This window comes from Leptosomus discolor, chromosome 2 (assembly GCF_034619465.1).
Source record: "Leptosomus discolor isolate bLepDis1 chromosome 2, bLepDis1.hap2, whole genome shotgun sequence".
Classification (NCBI taxonomy): domain Eukaryota; kingdom Metazoa; phylum Chordata; class Aves; order Leptosomiformes; family Leptosomidae; genus Leptosomus; species Leptosomus discolor.
This window is the reverse complement of record NC_141392.1, coordinates 120,596,960-120,612,983: the sequence shown is the minus strand read 5'-3', so window position 1 is coordinate 120,612,983 and position 16,024 is coordinate 120,596,960. Positions and strand designations below refer to the sequence as shown.

General features: G+C 38.4%; 1 protein-coding gene across 1 annotated transcript in view; it reads left to right on the top strand.

Annotated features, from left to right (window-relative positions):
* The window catches only part of CD2AP (CD2 associated protein), a 70,271-nt gene extending 62,014 nt beyond the window's left edge, over positions 1-8,257 (top strand). The window contains exons 14-18 of the mRNA XM_086460484.1: positions 4,011-4,126; positions 4,947-5,033; positions 5,649-5,833; positions 6,989-7,052; positions 8,216-8,257. Coding sequence (XP_086316610.1) covers positions 4,011-4,126; positions 4,947-5,033; positions 5,649-5,833; positions 6,989-7,052; positions 8,216-8,257 — 494 coding nt within the window. The remainder of the gene's footprint in view (positions 1-4,010; positions 4,127-4,946; positions 5,034-5,648; positions 5,834-6,988; positions 7,053-8,215) is intronic.
* Positions 8,258-16,024: the final 7,767 nt, after the last annotated feature.

Genomic DNA, 16,024 nt, shown 5'->3' with positions numbered 1-16,024 from the left:
TCAGTATGGGTCTTATTTTTTTGCAAATTAGTTTGACCGTGAAGTGTGGTGTAGGTCACGCCACTTTCAATTTAGTGTAAGGAGAAGCTGCAAATACTCTGTATCTATGGGGAAAAACCAACCCACCTGCACACCAAAATTAGGTTCCCAGCCATCAGATAGGGCCAAATACTCAAAAACATTCAGAAACGTTGATCTTGTTGAAATACCTCCTCTTGAAGCTTTATTTGAAAAATTGCATAAGTGTTTCTCTCCTCGATTAGGATTAAGGTACTGTAAAAGACTAAAGCTGTAATACTAGCATGCTGAACATGTAAAGCAATTCTGTTTCTTCTACAAATGTTTCTTTTTCCTGCTTTGTAAAATAATTTTTTTGTTCAGAATCTTTTTCTAGACATTCCTCTCCTTGACTTTTCTTTCCAGATTTTGTTTCCTATCCTGTTTGCCATGTTTCCCTTCTTACGTGTCAGGAAATTACCCTACCCTTCTCCATTTTGGTAAGATAACAAACTATAAGGAAATCCAAATGCTTTATGCCATACACGTAGCCTCTTCTTAACGTCATAAGCGTAATTTTCAGTTGCAGTTATTGATACTAAAATTTTTGGGTTTCAATTTGAAATGCTTTTTTTGTTTGATTGATTGCCTCTTTTCCTTAGCTGTTAAAGAAGAAGTTACTTTCAGTATACTTTTCAATTAGCAACTGGTGGGGATTAAAAAGAAAAAAGAAGCACTTTACAGTCCAGCTATTGATAAGCCAAACCTAGTGTTTATAGTGAAATGTCTTCAATACTTAGAGCGCTTTTGATGTATGTAGGTTGAATGGCTTTGTCTTTCTGTACACACAAATTATGCAATTATGAAGCCTTTGGGCACTGAATCCAGTAGTGTTGGCTCTTTAGTATCATGAGTCTTGTAAAACAGTATTTTTAAAATTTATGTACTGAGCATATGCTTAATTGTAGCAAATACCTTACTGTTGCTTGACTGTAAATTTAAATATTCTAAAGCTTATATCTGTCCCCTAATTTTTGGGGTGCAGTCTCAGCAAGATGACTAATAGGAAAAAGGGCTGCCATCTTCTCTTACTCTGCAGATTAATGTAAGGTCTTGTCTTCTGAAATATTGGATACGTTTCACTTCTGTGATGACCCCAGCCACATGAGATGTTGGAATCATAATTTCTTTAGACACCCCTTCAGCTTTGCTTCTTTTTGTGAAGGCTTTTTAAGACAAACTGCTATGGATACACTTGAAGCGTTCACAAATCTTAACAAAATCTCTCACCTAGTTGTATCTGTTCAGGCTCCTAACAGTTCCGTTACAGATCCGTGTTAAGCTTGCAGAAGAGACATTTCTAATAGTCTGTCCTAAGTAACTGCTTACGCTTGGCTCATCTTTCTAGAAAAGACGGTGCTTTCGCTCAGCCTTAAAATAATTTTTTGACTCAAATTATCCCCGAGTGTATGGTATTACTTGTTTGGCACTATGATGGGATTTCCTTTAACAGTTACTCACAGGCTGGCTGTAAGAAAGTTAATTGATAAATCACTTTATTGATTGAAATGTGTGTAAATTGTGAACTTTCAATGGCTTTCATCAGTATCTCTGTTGGTTTCACTGGGGCCAAACTTTCTCCTAAAATAACTAAGAATGCTGTTTAAACAGAAAAACAAACCAGCTCCCTAAACCCACAATAAAACAAACAAACCCATCACCACGAAAACCACAAACCCTAATCCCCACCAGCCTGTGTTTTAATTTCTTCCCTCTATATAACAAAGCAACAAAATGGAAGGGTAAAAAGGAAGATGGAAGTGCAGTCAGAATTCCCTCTGACTGTAATGGGCTGGTAATATTTTAATGCTGAGCAGCTCTCAGGTGTAGCAATTTTCTTTAGAAGCTCTTACAAATAGGAAAAATAAAACCCCTGGCTTTAGCGTCCTCTCGCCATCTGCATTTAAATCATATAGAATTCAAGACTGTAGCAGTCTTCACCTTCAAGCCTTGTCAAGTACTGTGATTTTTTTTCAGAAGTACACATTGTTCTTAATATGTTGTTAATATTCTTAGTGCACCTGATGGTCACTTTGTTCATGGAGACAGGGCTGGCATTAAAATCATAATAGCAACTCAATTTACAATTCTTTTTTAAATTTACTGCCAAATGATTTGTCATTTCTGCAGAATGACAAAAGGTAAATTGTTTAAAGACAAAAGTTACTGAGATGGGGGAAAAGGCAAATGTATTTTTTCCCTGCCTTCTCGTTACCTTTTTAGTAACACCTAACTAACATAAATCTTGACTCGCACTTTGGCATGGGTTAGTGCTCTGGGATTACTGACAATTGAGTAAAGAACATATATCAAGAATATCCCTTGGTCACTGTTGCTTGACCTTTAGTAAGGTACAGACTACAACAGAAATAGCTTTGTAGTTATTTATTCCTCCCTCATCCTCTTTTCCATCAGCCGCTTGCCATTCATCACTCTTCTGTTTCTTCCTTCTTTGTTTTTCTTCCCCGCTTTTTTTTAAATTGCAGATATGATTACATGTTTACAAAAGACTGTCTTTACATTCTCTTCAATAAAATGAAAAAGCAGCAAAACTGATTGGCAACAGATAGTGTTGTAAATGCTTGCATTTCAGCAAGGCGACAGGTGATAAAAAGTTGTGTTCAGGGATGTCTGGAAGATGTGAATATTTTAAGGACTTCAGGGACAGTAGCGCAGAATAGAAGACATTAAAATCAGTTAAAACATTCAGTGGAAAACTTAGTTCCTACAGGTATAAGTTAGCTTTGACAATGCATGAGTAAAACTTGGATTAATTTTTATTATTAATATGATGTGGTTATTTTAAGTCAGCCAAACACCGAAGTGGCATGAGTGAGAGAATAGGGAAAGAAATATCATAGTTTCTGTTTGAAAAATCATAATGTCATGTAAAAATTGAAGATCATCAAAAAAACCCCTAAACCAAACCCCAAAACCTTGAATGTTACTTTTGGTGCCCATAGTAAAGGCTGTATGGCATTTTAGTTAAACATTTAGAGTCGCTAGAATAAGTCTAATGAATACGTGTTGTAAAATGATATTTAATATCCATAATCTTATGTCAATGCTTAAATAAAAAAACCTATCTCATTACACATCTCTTGTCAGGTAAGTATTATTATTTTTGTGGAGAAACAGTTAAGAAGTCCAGTTGTTAACTAGGTGAAGTACTAATCTTCCTAGATTAGGTATGTTCTGCTCTTCCTATTAATAGTATTTTTTCCTGAGATTACCTCTTCCCATAGGATGTAAAGAATTTCTGTTGATCTAAGAGGGAGTTTACCTAGAGCTATGAGCATAAAGAGACTAATGAGTGAAGAGATCTCTAAGATTTAATAAAGCATGAGAATAGAGTTTTGAAATGTTTTATTACAGACTTTCTGAAGTCGTGTATTTTCTTTAGATGAAGTACTGCATATGAAAAAACTTCTCTGCACAGAAATATTTGCAGTTAATGTCTTGTTAACTTACTTTCACCAGCATGTGGACATTTACCTTACCATGTTGCTTTTATTTTTGTCTTAATCACTGAACTTGGATTTTCACACTTTTCATGCAAGTTTAGAGACAAGAAAATGTGCTCTCCAATAGTTGAATATGGCACCTCTCAAAGATCAGTCATAAATACATTTTTCTGCGGATACTTGTTAGATCTGTTTTATGCTGCTGTGTTGCTACAGCGCTTCTTCTGTTGAGAACTTGAATTTAAATGCTAGTTGATTAACTCTTGGTTTTTTTCAAGGGGGAAAATGTGATTTCCCCGATGTCAAAGTCATGTAGTTGTTTCATGTGGCTTATGCATTGTATATGCTGAAAATCTTTGAAACAATAAGAATTGTGATAAATTCTGTATTTATTTTTTTTGTCTTAAGGAAAAATGTGATTTAAAAAAAAAAGCAATGCAGCAAAACCTTCTGGTCTTGATGGTAGTCTGTGTTTTCATCTTTTTCTAGATCTGTTAAGCTTTGATGATGTAATAGCTACCTCAGATAATCTATCCCACCCTACTGCAAACCGACCCAAGATGCCTGGTAGGAGGCTGCCGTCACGTTTCAATTGCAGTAGTCCTGTGAGTATATTTGGTGTGTTTTCTTAGTAGTGAACTAAGAACTGCCTTCCCAGGAAAGAGGATTGCACTGGGAAAGAGAGCAAAATGCAAAATGTCGCAGAGGTTCAAGTCCTGTAGGTTTTGTCTATAGCAATATCCATTCCCAGGAGGGAAGTGCGGGTAAGAGAAACAACGCGACTGTGTTGCAGCTGAAGGAGTCTTTCTGTTCTGGGGGGCATTGCTGCAGTAAGTACTCAGCCCTTCTAACGTCACTGGTGATGCAATAGGGGTTGTGCGTACACACAACTCTGAAAGTGTCCGTAGTGCCTTACAAGCCTAACAATATGTAGTCTTTGGCCACAACAAATCTGTGATTTAATGTTGCTGTAATCAAGGGTTTGTGATCTCACGTGCTAAGATGTGAGATTGTCAGACCGTGTGAACCAGTGGTTCAGAGTCCTTGAAATCAAATTATGTCAACAGGTGTTGTATAGTTCCGTCGTGCCAGTTACCATCTACAGTTACTGCCTATTAACGTTCGTGTTTCATGGAAGCACCTGCAGGCTCCCAAAAGCATTAAGGACTTTTAAGTGTTGCAGAGATGCTTGAAAATCCTGCCCAAGAGTCCTATGTTTGATTTAAATTCAACAGGATGAGTATTCCGGGGAAGGAAAGTCCTGATGGGCAGGGAAAGAGAACCATGGCAGTCTGGCAATTTAAGTTTAGATTTTTTTTTTCTTTTTTCTATTGCATCTTTAGAAGCATGTGACAGTTCTTTTTTTATTTGCTTTATTTATTTGAGTTCTGAAAACCTTTTCATTTTTTATAAATGATTTACCAGGCAAGTCAAAACGTGAGCCCAGAAAAAAATTTGAAGGTGCAGAAAGAAGAAGAAAGTGCCAAACCAAAGCCATTTGAAACAAAAAAGGTATGATACCAAGGAGCTAGGGAAGTACCAGGCAGCTACGTGTTCTGTTTGTTTTGCTTGTATTTCCAGTTTAGATTGATGCAACCACATAAATGCAAATGACTGTATTTCAATGCAAGTGAGTCTTGTCATTTAGTATAAAGTTCATTTATACTTTAGTATAAAGCTTGTTAGTTCCGATGAGAACTGTCGTATCAGGTAGCTTGAAACTATGGTGTCTCGTTTCTCAAACAAGCTTATGTCTGCTCAGTCTTTAGCCGGCTGACGGCCAGAACAACTGAGCAGATCAGAAAGGTGCACAAAAGATTGTTTATAATTAACTAATGGGCTCCATTAAATTGCTTGTTTTTTCCTAAAGTATAGAGAACTGCAGTGTGACCATGGGTTATTTTACCGACTACAGGAACCTCAGGGAAATGCTTAATAAAGAGCTGTATAAAATAACTGTATTGGGTATACTACAGTAGTCCATTTGAACTGGACATTGTTTTTTACCTTTTGGGTAGAAAATGAAGGAAATTTGTGCACATGTAGCTCCCATAGCAGTGCAACCTTTATGCTGTAAGTGGTCAGTATGATCTCATTTCTTAGCTTTCTACTGATGTATTTTTTCAGCCATCTGCATTCAGTCCACCAATTCCATCTTCATCTCAGAGACCAAGTTCTGTTATACTCAACTTTTCTCCTGGAGACATCCAGCTTAAAGGAGAAAGAGATGATGAAAAAATTTCTGTGGAAGAGCTCAGGACTCAGATTAATGATTTGATGGATTTAGTAGACGCACTGAGGAAAGAACATGGGTAAATATTTCCTTCTCAATCTTCAAAGGAATGTATAGATATCTTTCAAATTTCTCTAATGCAAACTTCTTTAAAAAAAAAGGCTATTCTAAAGAAAGGTTCTGAATTAGTAAAGAAGTTGATCAAATTAGATGTCCTAAATACATACAAATTTGATGGCAGAGTATTTCTGGAATGTGTACGCATTTTTTCCATCCTACTTCGTGCTCCTGCATTCGTTGCAGCATTTTGAAAATGTTGCTTAAACAGTTAGTGCATTCACTGTAAGGAAAAGTGGATAGTTTTTGTGATATTTAACGTAAATTCTCATGTTGTCCTTATCTAACACTGTGCACAAGTAACTGCCGTATTGACGTGACTGGTAGTAGGGAAAGATATTACTGAGCTTTTCAAATCGGTGATCTTGGTGGCCCCATCATCTGTGTGTATGTGGGTAGGGTTGTGTTTGAAGAATGATGTAGAAGAAAAATGTATGTGATGTTTGAGTAAACATAGTTAAGATGAATTTAGGGGAAATTTACCTTTTCTGGTTTTAGTTTTACAGCACAGACATTCATTTTGGTACTATTTAAATGATGACTAGTGCTAACCAAACTGGCTTTTAGAGTGACCTCTTGAGAGGCTATAAAGCATCAGGGTCAGTTGGTTTCCAAAGCAAACTAGTGAATTATGAGTTCTGGAGATTAAAAAACTAGTTCTTCAGTGACTTGATAATTCTTATCACTTTCTTGCCTGAACATAGTTATGAAATAAAACATGTTTCAGGAACTTTCCATTCTAAAGAGTTTCTGTTCTCTATGTAGAAGTTGCCAGGTTATTTTAGCCTAAATTCAGCTTTCCAAGTAAAATAACAGTACGAATTTTTAAGTAGCCTACTTAAAATTGTGATTATAAGTTAGGGATAACTGCATAATGATGGGTAAGAAGTGTTTAGAATTGATGGAAGCTTGGTCCACCAAATTTGAGTACCAGCTCACTAGTGGGCATGTACTATATCTAAGTTTTCTTTATAAGATGTAGCATCAGACAGTTGTTACATGAATTCTTCTTGTAAAATTTAGCCAAGGCCTGTGCTTCCTTTTCTCACTAATGTGATTTTTAAAATTTTTTTTTCACCCCCCCTGTAACTTGTATCTCTGATATCTTAACTATTAGGAGAGAACTGGAAAAACTAAGGAAGGATTTGGAAGAAGAGAAGCTCTTGCGAAGTAATTTAGAGGTAATGTTAGCAATCTGAGGGGGGGGGGAAGCTTTAGAAGTGTGTAGGCAGTGTTCTGGAATTTGATGCCACAGGAAAGTCTTAATGAATCTGCTCAATGCTTTGTTTTGGTTGGGTTTTGTTGTTTTTTTTTTTATTGCTGTGTTAGTGGGTGGTTGAATGAATCCCTCACGAGGCAGTTGGAAGATTCACAGTTCATCTTAGTTCAGCTTTCTTTATCTGGAAAATTACTTTTAACAGCATGTATGGATATTGGGGTGCGAGTTCAGTTTAGATTCTTCTGTAGATAGAAGTATGTCCAACTGGACGTGTTCCAAGAGAGAAGGTTAATTCTTTGCTTTTATAAGATTGAGGGGCAGATTTACTTCAATCGAAAGAAAAATAGGGCAAAAGTAAACTTTCCTAAATTTTTGATGACCTGTTTAAATATTAAGTGGATAATTTGCCAAAAGAACAATGCATCTGAAAAATTTCCTTATGAATGAACGCCACTCCTCTCAATTTATTGGTGAAGAAGGCTACCTGCATTACAGTATAATGCCATTAAGTAGTTAATAGGATGAGCTCATTGTAGAAAATTATTCCAGTTTGGTACAAAAAGGCATTTCATTTATGTGAAATAGTATTCATTGACTACAAAGCTACTTTCAAAACTTGAGAAGAACTTCTGCTGAGTCGTCTTCTTAACGCATCTGCAAAGCGGTCAATGGAGTTGCCTTAAATATGCACTGGGGATGAAGAGGAGGTAACTTCCATGTATCCTCTAAATCCATTTGAAGAAACACAGGTGAATCATGGGCTGGTATTTTGCATGAAGGCTGGATTAGGAAGTTAGTCTGAGGTGATGATGCTGCGTTACGTGGGGTTATGCCAAGTGATTGCACAACCCAGCTTTGACTGTTTTATTCAGAGTGAGTTTATCCAATGAAATGTACCAGAGCTACAGGCAAATTTTTAATGATTTAAAGTTCTTGTTTGTTTAGCAATACAGTAGTATAAAATCAGCTGTAAACACTGAGCTGTCAACTGCTTCTGTGTTACAATTTTATTTGCTTAAGGGCAATTGAAATATAAAGGTTATGATTTTGGTGAAAGCTCTGAAGACTTTAGATTATTGCTACTTTAATACTGACTCTCTCTCTTTTCAAAATGTCCATTTTCAGCTTGAAATAGAAAAATTGAAGAAAGCAGCGATGTCTGCATGAGACAGCTATGGACTCAATGTTTTTAACTCACCGGGAATTCAAAGCTGAACACAAGGAGAACTGACTCTTATTTCATGATAATGGATACTGGTGTTCTACAATCTTAAAGAAAAAATATAATAAAAAAAGGAATATAGTCTTTTATTCAGAGAGATAAGAATACAAAAAAGAATAATGGTGTAATTTTTTTGCCAATATAAAAGAGGCCTTATTTCTTACTGTGCTGGAATTGCAGACCTTATTTTTTGGTTTGCTTGAAAATACTACTGAATCTGTATAGAAAGGAGAGGGAATTCTTAACAGATTTTTATTGAATACCTGTAGCTTAATTTTTAAAGAGATCTATACTATAAATAGGGTGATCTATCTTTACAACTAATCTGTAAAATAGTCTGTTGGAAGGGATGGAACAACTGTATTGTAATTGTAGTCACTACTTTTCCCCTACATGCAAAAGGGAATATATGATATTTGTATAATTTTGGGAGTCTTACCCAGGGTTATGCTGTTGTGCCTGTCTGCAGTGAGAATATTAATGATATGCTGTTTATAAGTTGAGTAATGAGATAGGAATTTGTTAATGCAATGAAGCAGGTGAAACTCCTATGCATTGTAGAAAGAACAAATGATCTAATCAGAGTAGCTTAGCAGAACGTTTTGTCACTTGCACTATTGGATTGAAAAGGGATTTAGGACTGAATTAGGAAATTATGACAAAATTAACTTTATAACCACAAAACGCAAGAAATACAGAAGCAAGGCTAGAATCCAGTCTTAACTCAACCTGTTGTGCCTAAAATATTACAGCATGAAAAAGTAAACCTTAAGTCACAATGTCTGTGCTTCTGTGTATCTAAACCGAAGTCATCAGTCTTTCTAGTGGTTAAATATGCATCTTGGTCTGTTTCTACAGTAGTCTGGTTTTGTTTATATGTCTCCAAATAAACCCGTTTGGAAGTTTGATACTCTCAAAAGGTCTCAATATTTATATATTTATGCCATAAACTTTCTCAGTATATTGTGTACCTCTAAATTTAGTAACATCTTTGTATTTTAATGAGTGATTGGAACAGTTGCTTTGACAGCATTGTGCTGGTGTCCAAGGTGGCGTCTTTCATATTTTATGGAAACCAGTTGAAATCTTGTGGACTGCCATTATCTTTAAGCCCTGAGCTCAATACTGTGCACCAGAATAATATACAAAGTGATGATAAACAATGATATTTATCACTGTGTTCATTTGATTAAAGAATTAAAAAACATCCAGCTTCAGAAAGCCAGTCAAATGCATTGCTTCTGTTAGTAATCACCTTATCTCCTTTTGGTCTGCTAGAATTTAAATGACAAAAACATGCCACGTAGTTTGGCAACTTCACCAGTAAGAGAAGTAATTAAGTTTCTGTTCATAGGAATAGTCATAATTTAGGGTGTCACTTGAGCAAGTGACATGGAAGTGTTACTTCTCGAGACTATACTTTTTCCACAGTTGATGCATCATAAAATACAAACATCAAAAAGTCAATTGGAGGATGTTTGTTGCTGATTTAAATTGTTCATAAAATTTGATTAATATACTATGCAGGTATTAGGTAATATTTGCTAGTCACATTGCTAATGAGCTGATTCAATATTAATGCTTTTAACCTTTTAATTGCCTAGATGCATCACAATTGAAGACTTGAGCCAGATCTTTATATTGAGGAATAATGTGCAGCAGTAATGCTTCTTGTCAGACACTAAACACTTAGAATTCATACCTCTGAATCAGGTGATGAAAGGCAAGGATTGAGCCTAATGGAATAGCCAATTTTGTTATACAAGCTCTTCACTCTGATCAGAGCATGAAACAAATCTTGGAATGGATTCCTCTACAGAAATTGTGTCTGCATGTAAGCTTGCAGCAGACGGACAGAACAAGACAATCAGTTAAAACCACAAATGAAAGGTGTTCATTATTTAATGGCCTTTGTTCGCTATAGCAATAAATGACCCAAGTGCAATGACTTGATTTAATAAAACCCTCCTTTAAAAGTCGCTGCTATGAGTATTTTTAGCCATAAGGAAGTTGCCCTGATAGATGTCTGTCTTGTCTTCAGCTAGTGTTATGTACTAGAGTGGAGGGGGAGAGGGTGATGTTTTGAAGACATTCCACAGTACAAGTTCCTAAAAGCAGTGTGCTTCATTGACTTGTTTACTGGTGCTGTAAAATGATGCATGCTATCCAAACTCAGCAAATAAAAGAAGTTTAAAAACCTGTTGAAATGTCTTCTCAGTTCTGTTCAGGAATGTTTCGTGTGCAGTTCAATTCCTCGCTGGGGTTTGGGGCGTGGGAGCAAAGTGTGTTGTTATTTATATAGTCCCCCTTTGAGGCTTTCAGATTTTCATGTACTCACTGCGATGCTGTGGTTCCTGGCTGTCAGCATCCAAACAGCTGACATCCTGTTGTCCTTTGCAAGTGTAACTGGGAATCTTGACTTCTCAGTGTCTCCCCCTTTTTTTTTTCCTCTTGATCCATATTGAACTGACCTTGCTGTGCATCTTCAGAGCCTTTTTTTGAGATCCGTGTTGACACTGATTAACATGGATAAAATGCATGTGTGGATCACTTCTTAAGTACATAGTGAAGAACTAAAGACTGGGAGTATGGCATGTTTAAAAGGGGAAGAACAGAACAACAGAAGGGCATTTTTAAACTGCAAGGTTTTTATTCAGTCTTCATAGCATTCTCAAAAGCTTTTGTTTGCATGCAATGTACAAATTAAAAAAATAAATATTAAAATGACAGGTCTACTTTTTTTTTTTTTTAAATTTATTTAAAGAATCACCATGAAGATAACATTTTTCATTAATGTTGCTTCAGGGGACTGAAGCTTCTGATGAAAACCTGTAACGTATTGCAAGGTTTGACTGAGTTGTGTAGCAAAGCATCTGCTGAACTTTTAAATAAATACCTTGTATTCATTGAAGTCATAAATTAGCAGAAGTCTGTTAACTCTTTCCAAAGGAAATGGTAAAAGCAGGTTTTCACAGCTGCCTTACGTTTGGCTGCTATTAGAATTCTCTGAGGTGTTCCTGATTGCTGACTGTTTGCTTTCTCAGAGCAGTGTCAAAGCAGCTGGTCATATGTCTTGGGTAATTGGGTTTTGCAAGAGCTAAAAGGAGGAACCACTCCCTTCTGAGTGCCTAGTCTGGAAGAATGCAAACAGCCTCGACCAGCTTGTGAAGTGTGAGGCTGGTGCTGCTGGGTTTAGGGTTTGGAATACCCTCCTTGCTTGTTGGAAGTCATGGTTTGAATGTCTTTCTAAGCCCACAAGAGCACAGATTCACACCTTTTCCATCTGGGAAGAGCGTGTGCATATGTCTGAGTGTTGAAGCATGCCAGCTTTTGTGCTCTTCGGGAGGGCTGTTGTTTAGGTTGAGGAGGTGTGGGGCACCAAGGGGTATTTGGTCTCGCCATTGTAGCAAAGATTCAGGGAGCGTGTAGAAGCACAACTCCAGGTGACTAGGGGAAGAAGCCTTTTAAAACAGGTGTCTGTACCTTGACATGATCTGGTCTTTGGCCCTTCTGACTTAAAAGGTTGCTAAGGTGCCACCTTTTAATTCATCTCTTCCCAGTGCTGTATCAAGTGCAAGTCCTTTAACTTTTCCAGGTGGGTTGTGTTGGCTGTGTCGAGTTGTACTTGGCTTAATTCCTCCTGGATACCAATGTGAGATGCAGGGCTGGCTGTAACAGAACAGAAGATAATACCTACCTTTAGGCTAAAACTGGGGAACCTACCTTGTGGCTGAGGACTGACTGAAGTTGTGGTAGCAGACAAAATGGCCTTATCTCAGGAGACCCTATAAGCCCATGACAAACACAGGACTGTGAGAAAAATTCGTGGTCAAAGCTGTTCCAGAGCAGCCCTCTGAGTAGAAAAGAATGTTAAGGATTGCCTTTCTGTTGTGATAAACTGCTTGCTATAAGTTACTGGCGACTGGAAATCTGGCTATTGGAGGTGAGCCAATGTTAGAGAGCCAACAGTGAACATGGTAGAAGGTTCAGCAGACAACTCACAGCCCTTATGATGGGCGCATCCAATAAAGAAGAGATTATTACTTGCTCATTGAGCTTTTTAGCTGCGAAAAATAACTGTCAGTAGTGTCATCTTTGATTTATGAAGGGTAATGCATTAACTTGACCAGATTTTGAGCATGAGGTTTTTTGGTCTTTAGAAGCTCTGTGAAATACAGAAGAGCAGAAGATGCCTCCACCACCAGGAGGATGGGTACAAACCACACAGGCGTGATTCATCTGTGTGGACTCCTGGCAAAGGAGGCAATCTGGCAGTTTTGTGGGTGTGTTTGTAACTTGTTTTGTCATTTTGCAGTGCAATACCTTTATTGTCATCTGCAGCTTCCTCAGTGTTAATCCAGTCAGACAAGAAAAGCAGCAGGCTGATGCCCAAGGTTATTTCTTCATGGGAAAACTCTAAATGAATCAGAGCACCCAAGCAATGCTGGGTAAGACCGTAAGAGTGAGACTGGGGCACAATGGCAGCAGATGAATGGTTAGACGCTTACCTGTGATATCTCGAGGATCTCTGGCTGTGTTAATTTTCCTTACAGTAGAACCCAGACTTCTAAAAACAGTGAGTACTATCACAAAACATTTTTCCAAAACTCCTTGAAAATTATCAGTGGTCTGTGAAATTTGTTCATTTGTAATCTAAAGTGCACTTAATTGCGTAGACTGTATTTACTTTGCACTTACTTCCTCCGTTTTATATACTCCTTATGTCTGTGAAAATAATTAGATCTCTTAATTATCCTCTGATCTTTCTCCTTGTAGTTTTGTAATTGGTCTCTAATCGGAGTGTTGTCTCTCTTAAGAAAATTAGAGATTTTCTTATAGCTAAAGTTACTGTAAAGATCACTCTACTTTCAGAACTTGCTTTACTTAAATTCACACTTTCCAAGTGTGATTCCCTTTAAAAATACAACTAACAGCATTCCGTATAATTAAGAACTTTAATTTTTATGCTCAGATGACTGTGTTGAAGGCTCTAGGGTCTCCTGCTGCAGTCTTTTTCACTTGCTAGGTAGCCATGGCAAGTGGTCACGTTATGGTGGTTTATTGAGTTTTGAGCTAGCCGTGTAGCCATTCTAGCCCTATAAAGACTAGATTCAGTTCTGTAACAACGGATTTAATATTTTTTTAAAAATGTTAAATAGACACAGTGTGAGTTTGCAGTGTTTTGGAAAATGTGTTTGTCTAGCTAATTATGGCAAGCCCAGTGTACATTTTTAATTTGTACAAGATGTGCTTGTAATTTTTGTGCAGAATACCTTTCCCCATGAACTTAACTATAGTTTGTCATCTGGAGTAGTGGAGAGGGGAGAGCAGTGACCCCAGGTGATGGAGAGCCCTTTGGCCAGAGACCTTGGGTCCACCAGCCTGGGGGTGTAGTTCCCACAGTTGTCTCTGCTTGGGCTGAGTCCTCTGGTAGCTGTGACCGTGCAGGGCCAGGCTGCCTTGCAATGCGTCCTGCCAGAAATCAAAAGCAAGACAGTACTGGGTGTAGAGGAAAAGAGGAATAGTTTTGTAGGGTTTTACAAGACACTTTGATTTTTTAAACCCATGGTAGTCAAAGAGTAAGGGCTTTGAATTTAAGGGTATGATACATTAACCAACACATGGATTGCTCTTTAAATACGTGATCAGTTTACCATTTTTTACTGTTTTAAGAGGCTCTTTCCTCTCTTGCAACCACTGTCTAGCCAGTCACACCTCACTCTTCCCACCCCTGTTGAGGGCTTTGCACCCCCTGGGCTGCTATGGCCAAAAGAAATGAGCTGGAGAAGGAGGATCAGCAGCTGGTGACAGTCTCCTGAGTTGAGTGGGAGATACCCAAGGGTATAGAAGTGTGCTCTTACCAGAAAGTCCCTTCCATGTGAGAGGCTTTTGACAACTCAGCTGCTCATGTGCCTGTGTCCTGATGGAGCAGAGACCTCGGGAAAAGAGGAGTAACGCATTTACAGCTTCTTGGAAAGGGAGGCAATAATGGCAGTGTATAGTTTATGATTAGATGTATATCACTCTCTTTCTAAAAAGTACCCTAATTGCGTGTTTTGGAGGGAGAGGAATAGCTCTGTGTGCTTTCACACAGCCTTATGTCAGTATATCCATGTTTTTCCCTAAAGCGACAGTGACTTGTTGCTGTATTACTTGTTTTGCTCCAAGTTTCTATTGCTGAATAGTAGTTATCTTGGCATGTTCTTGCAGTGGTGCGACTGGGTGGTTTCCATGATGAGTCAAGCAATGCAACTGAGCGAGATCAGTGTTTCACTGGTCTGTATCTCAGGGAGCCTTAGATACCTGGAGCTGTCCCAGATTTCTACCTCACTTAAAGGTAACAGCCTTAGGCGGAGCTACATCAGGGATTAAGTAGAAAATTAATATGAATTAATTGATGATGAAACATGATGAGCTCAAGGATTCCCAGCTGTGAAATGGAATTAGGGCTATGAGCATACAATAAACATGTCATGACTGCAGAAGTCAGAAAAGAATTCGATACAGTCCTTTGCTTCAAACCTCTAGGTGTTTCCCAGCCACCTCCCATTCTTCGGCAATATTGATCCATGTCTTTTGGTTGACTTCCCGTTATTCATTTTCTTTCTTTAGAGGAGCCAATGATCACTAACTCTAACCCCAGGGAATGCTGTTCCTGGTATCAGTTGCGATCAAGAGGCTGGCACAAAGTTCTTTAGAGATAATTTAGAAATTCAGTGCATCAGCCTAACTCTTCCTTTTATGATCTTTTCATAATTAGGTAACAAACCTGTGGATCTCAAAATACAGTAAGGTGAACAAATGGCACAGATGAAGGGGGCAGCCAGCTCTGTGCCTGGCCCTTTGATGTCAGATGGTGAGAGCTTGGAGTTTCCTAGATAAGAAACCAGATCTCTGCTCCATCAGCACAGGACCCCTCCTGTTTCAGCATCCTCTGTCCTGATCAGTACTTATCAGGGGGAAAATCGAATGGCTTCTACCGAGGCATAGTGATTTGACAAACTTTTACATGTGAGCATCTCCTGAAATGCAGCCATCGTCCTTCTTTGCCAATTTGCATTTGTTTCATGCTTTAGTGTTTTAGCTTGCTGTCCTGGTTTGGGCTAAATCAAAACTAATTCTGTTTTAGTGCTTTAACTTTTCAGTTAAGTCTCCTCTAACTAACGGCACTTTCTGAAACAGCAGCCTGTTTTTCCAGACAGTGACTGCTCCCAGCAGTGATAAGGCCTGGTGTTTATAGTTCGTACCAAGGAATGGGATGCAGAGAGGCCCTTGCTTATACTTGTGCTTATGGCAACCAAGGTCACTACTAAATCTTGTACTCCGTGTTGGGGTGCCAGGAGTGAAAAGGGTCGCACCTACAGGGAGGAGCAAACCGGACAGGTGACCCAAACCTGACCAACAGAGTATTCCATCCCCTATACGTCATATTCAGTATAAAGCTGAGAGATCACGAGGGTCTCACTCTCTTCGTCTCTTCTCTCTCTTCCTCTCTTCTTCGATGGCCGACATCTGAGGAGGACTCTGTCTGTTCTTCTGTCGTCGATCCCGATCCGTGCATCCCTGAATCCAGTACCTGAGTCCAGCTCCTGCATCCCATCCCTGTCTGCTGCCGAGTCCAGCCTGGGACTGCCCCAGTGCCAGCCCTGCGGTGTGGTGGTGACGTATTGTCATCAGGGTGGGGGGAGTTGGGTTCGGTATTTGTTTTGTAT